General features: G+C 41.0%; 1 protein-coding gene across 1 annotated transcript; it reads right to left on the reverse strand.

Moving 5' to 3' along the window:
• Positions 1–3861: 3861 nt before the first annotated feature.
• LOC147609030 (uncharacterized) lies at positions 3862–4834 on the reverse strand. The gene has a single exon (XM_086788478.1). The coding sequence runs from the start codon at positions 4696–4698 to the stop codon at positions 4162–4164; it is 537 nt and encodes a 178-aa protein (XP_086644604.1). The 5' UTR covers positions 4699–4834; the 3' UTR covers positions 3862–4161.
• Between the last annotated feature and the right edge of the window lie 550 nt (positions 4835–5384).

Below are 5384 nucleotides of genomic sequence, written 5' to 3' on the forward strand. Positions count from 1 at the left end.
CACTCAATGAAACGATCCCTGACGAGCCGCGCACCAGTTCTTGGAAAAGAACAATCGTGCCCTTTTATGATCCAAAAAACAATAGAATGCAAACATTTTAAGAGTACACATTGTTTAAATCATTCTATATACAATCCTTCATCAATCCAATAAACATACCTTAACTCTGACTCATGAACTTATTTGATGGTCGACCCCCTTTATTTGTGGCTTCCTTCTTTTCCTTGAGGTCCTTTTCCTTCAAGGCACACAACTCTTCATCAATCCTTTTCTTCTCCTCCTCATTAATAGACCCTGAGGAACTCGAGTGAGACATGCACTCCCCCTTCAAATGCCGTAGGTATATCTCTTTGTCCTCCTCCAAACATTCCCCCCTCTTCATGTCCAACCACCAAGGACATTTCTTCCTCTCCCATTCAGACAACATTAAAGCCCCACCTGTTTGATTGTTCTCTCTAAAGATGGAGCAAGAGTACATGCTGAATCCAGGATCCACTCTCCATGCCTTACAAACATGAGGCAAGAAAGGTATCTTCTTCATAGAAATAAGCAACAGCAAATACCTAAACACAAGCACAAAAGTTAAATATTCAACAACTCATCACATTTTAAAAATTCTTAACAACAACACCACTGTACTTGGGATCTTTTCTCACCTATAGACCAAATGTCTAGATGCATTTTTCAAGTCAATATGTTTTGCTGCTGACGTTGCCACATTCATCTCTTTCTCAAATGAATAAAATAGCACAGCTCGATACCTCCCAACAATGTCCAAGAAGTATGTGTCCAAACTAGGCTCTTGAGGCAACTCTAGTTTCTCCTTTGCCGATATTGGAATCTACAACCTGTTTCACCAATCTGGTTGCATCCTCTAGTAATTGGTCCATCCACACCTCCTTGGCCAACCATGAAATGTATTGATGGTCTCCAAGTGGCATCCCATAAGACTGCTTAACATTGTCATCTTGTCCTAGAAGTTTAAGCATTGAGGATTTCAGGTCTGGAGAACATGCTGCCGAGGAGAGTGCATATAATTTCTCTAGACTAATTTTATATTGGGAGTCCTCAAAGGGAAGCTTCCACAATATCTCAAACCATTCTTTGCCATTGGATGGATTAACCACCGAAAGCATCTAAGAGATTCACAAAATATCTCCCGTCACAAAAGCTTAATCAACCAATCAACCCAATCAAGCATGAAAGACAATCAATCCAATGAAACACGAAAAACATTATCAACCAACCCTTATCATTTTTCTATTGTAAGTCTTGATAACACTCCTTTTTGCCTTTAATACTTCTACATCTTTATCTTCCTTGGAAAGTCTTGGATTGATCTTCTTGCATGCAACCTCAAATGTTGTGTCCCATTTTCCCTGTAATGACAAAGAAAAAACAACAACAAAGCAAACAGTCAAAAGAGTAAGATTTAAATCATGAATAAAAAATTACTTCCTCACAAGAAAACCCACCGCAAAAACCATGCGACCTAGGATTGATTGAGTCAAGGGATACCACACCCTTTTCCCCATGCTTGCCTCTCTTGTTCTCACAGAGGCAATGTGATTCTTTTCAGCTTCACTAAAACTTTCCATGAGAGATGTGTCATCTAATGCACAAAGGGTACTTGTATGGAAGAGATAATCCTTAAGATTTGTAATAACAATGGCCTCTTCATGCATCCTACAAAAAATCGACAATAGTCAATGCAAACAAATTCAAGAGCAAGTACACAATTCTTTTAAAAAAATCTAATCATTTTGCAAAGAGATATAGATGAGAAGCTTACAAGTTAATTCTCTGTAAAGTAGCCACAAGAACTTGCTCATCCTTTTCATTTGGAATGATGAATTCTGCTTGAACTCTGATATGCTTCCCCTTGTTATTTGCAAAACTCTCGCTAATACACTCCATCCATGCTGCAGTCCTGTGATTACCCTCCCATACAAAAAACATTTTTCCCCTCAATACAGACCACTCTTCTTTAGATTCAAGCTCTTTTTCAAACTTGTCATTGATAGCCTGCCAATGTCTATCCCAAGTACTTGTTATTATTTCATCAACATCCAAGGTAGACCCATCAGGCAGGTTAGTTAACAGAATCAAGCTACCTTTCATTGCCATATAGCCCTCTTTTTCCAAAACTGACTTTAATCTAGACAAATCATGTCTAAGCTCTCTAACCCTTTCATTTATCCTACACCTGCAAAGTGGAATCCTAGGTGCTAGCATTCCAGGATTAAGTTTCTTGCATAACTAACTCTCATTAATATATACTTTTCTAACTATCTTTAATTTTCATGAATACATATAATTTATACGTAATGATCACATTGTTATGCTTAAAATCATTATTTTGAATAACTAGCTATTCTATTTAATATATAAAAATTTTATATAATAACATCTTATTTTTTGTAATACTTTTTTCTTTTCGTATTATCAAATATATCCCTTTTTCATAACCTTGATTAATCTAATAATCATATTAATGAGATCGAAGCATAATCAATTCTAATAGTGAGATTTCATAATCATTTCTATGAGATCTAAGCATAATCAGTTCTAATAGTGAGATTTCACAATCAATTCAATTCTCTCTCTCGCTTTTAATTATCTCTCTCTCTCTCTCTCTCTCTCTCTCTCTCTCTCTTAATTGTTTCTTTTCTCTCTACATTGGGCCCTCTCATCTCCTTTTTTAAAAGAGAGGAAAAAACAATAAGAGATAAAGAGAGTGGATTTCTATGACAGAGAGAGAGACACACACACACACACAGAGGGGGGGGGGGGGTGCGTGAGAGAGAGACATGGGTGGTGGGCGTTGGTCTTAAGTGAGGGAAGGGCCCCCTCACTAAGAGAGATGTCACCCATAGTGGGGTGGACACCCACACTAAGGGCTATGTCTCCCTTAGTGATGGTGTCCACCACACTAAGGGCGATGTTGCCCTTAGTGAGGCGATAAGGCACCTGCTCCTCTCTCTCTCTCTCTCTCTCTCTCTCTCTCTCTCTCTCTCACCCACCCCTTCTTCATTTAGCAGGAGGCAGGATGAAAAGACACACTTTATCTCTCTATCTCTTTGCGCCATATATTTTATTAGTGCTTGGTCCCCTTTTTTAAGTGGACTTTGTATTTATGTGCGCACACATGTTCTTATATATTATATTGTGCAAAGAGTGGTGTCGCAAACCATCTCTACAGACATTGTTTTGTGCATAACTCATAATTCTTTTTTAGCAAGTACCATACAATTCCACATTTTATATTGTTTTTCAAGACTCATTGGAGCTTTATCAATATTGGGGGTCTTTAAACATAGACCTTGGCAGTTTCTTGGGGGGCTCACTCTCATAAATATGTAAGCGTAGCATGTGGGTTCAATACAAGGGGTTTTCTAAATCCATTTGGAAGGAGAGAAAGTATACTAGAAATTTTGGTTTGCTCTCATGGTTAGTAAGGTGGGTTGCTCTATGTTACATATATAACATAATTGCCTAACTTTCTGGGGGATACCAAAAGAGAAGGTCATGTTTTGTTCGTTGAGCTCCTCGAAATAGAATGTGTATTGTCGAAGACGTAAAACTATGTGCAAAATCTTGGAGAAGGCATGGGGTCTCTATGTGTCACACTAACGGTTGTTTTGATTTGTACTTCTGTAGGTTTTACCATGCCTTACTCTCTATGTGTGGTGGTGAGTCACTCCACTGGACCTTGCGACCTGCTCCTAATTGGGATATTGCAACAAGTCTTTAGGACCTTTGCAAGCGAATTGTCAAACACATTTGTCTATTATTTAACAAGAGTCTCCCCCACGGCCCGTTAACTGCGCCGATATCTACAAAATGGGGCGTTGACCCCATAAAATCCGCAAGATGGGACGTTTACTAGTGTATTACAAATAGGAGCTTACTCCGCTCCATCAGATCTATCATCCCGCCTTAGGTCTGCTTGTTACCAGGTCATTCATTAGGTCAGGTTCTCATCTGCTCCTCCCATCCGGACGTTAGCACCAACTGAGTCTTAGATATCCCACCTAATAATTTCCCTGCAGCTTGATCAAGCGAGGTACTTTTGTGTGATCACCGCTCCTCCGCTGTATTGAAATGCCCCCTGCAGCTACCAGCAATATGCCCAGCCGCTTGCTCCTTGCAGCATGCCTGTTACTGGCGCTGATCAGCCTCAATGCCACGCCAGCTTCTTGCCACAAGAAGAACATCAAGGCCGGGCCGTCCCGCTACAGATTCTACCTCCACAACACCGTGTACAACCCGATCGTGAATAACACCTACTTCACCTCGGTGTATGGTCCGCTCCCTCCGGGCACCTTCTCCAACCCCTTCAACTTCGGCGTGGTGGCCACCTTCGAGGCCCCCCTCACGCTGGGCGCCTCCAACACCTCGGCGTCGGCCGGGGTGGCGCAGGGCTTCTACGTGCTGGACAGCCAGAAAGGCTACGTGCTCTTCCACACCTTCACGGCCACCATCGACGACGGCACCTACAAGGGCACCCTCACCATCATGGGCCAGATCGACGAGGCCCAGAAAGTGCGCATACTCACCGTCGTTGGCGGCACCGGCGACTTCCTCCTTGCACGCGGCCTCGTCACCAATCGCCTCGTCGAGATCGTGCGGGTCGCCCCTGCCCGATGGGTCCTCTCCTTTGATCTCGACCTCTATTACTAGACCACTTGTTTGCATGATGCATGCCTTCCGCGTTGCTTTTTTTTTTGGCTATACCAAACATCTGTATTATTTATTTTCAAAAGCAATGCATCCCAACAGCTCCAATTTTTACAAATCACAGCACGAAATAAATACATCACTAAACTTACAAATTGTCATCCAATAAAATGCTCAGTAGACTGTAGGCCTGCTCAGTAGACTGTAGGCCTACTTTTTCTTGAAGGAAGAGTAGAGTACACAAACACGGAAGCCAAATATTTGTAGGCATGCATGTGTTCAAGACTAGTTAAACTTGTATAAAACAAAACTAAGAAGATGAAAAGGAGAATGGGAATGCTCGGTGACGTATTTATTTTTGAACGATAGTAGAGCACATAACCAATGAAGCCAAATGGACGCATGCATGTGTTCAATAAAACAAAACTACGCTTTGAATTCTATCCTACTTGTCCCTTGTGTGAGGTCATCGTATTATATGACTCCCTTATTGAACTTACAACCTCCTTACTAGCCTCTCATATCTTTAAGCCACTTTAGTAGTTTTTTGGTTCTATTGTCGAAAGAACTCCTCCAACACACACTAGCTAATATTTCATCATCTATGATGCAAGAGAACAAAATGTGAGTCTCCTTACCTTGGCTAATGTGGAGAAATATCAATATGATCTCAAACAAGAGTTATATACTATATTCTTATGAAA

Source organism: Cibotium barometz, chromosome 52 (genome assembly GCF_041138505.1).
Source record: "Cibotium barometz isolate CiBa-2024 chromosome 52, ASM4113850v1, whole genome shotgun sequence".
NCBI lineage: Eukaryota > Viridiplantae > Streptophyta > Polypodiopsida > Cyatheales > Cibotiaceae > Cibotium > Cibotium barometz.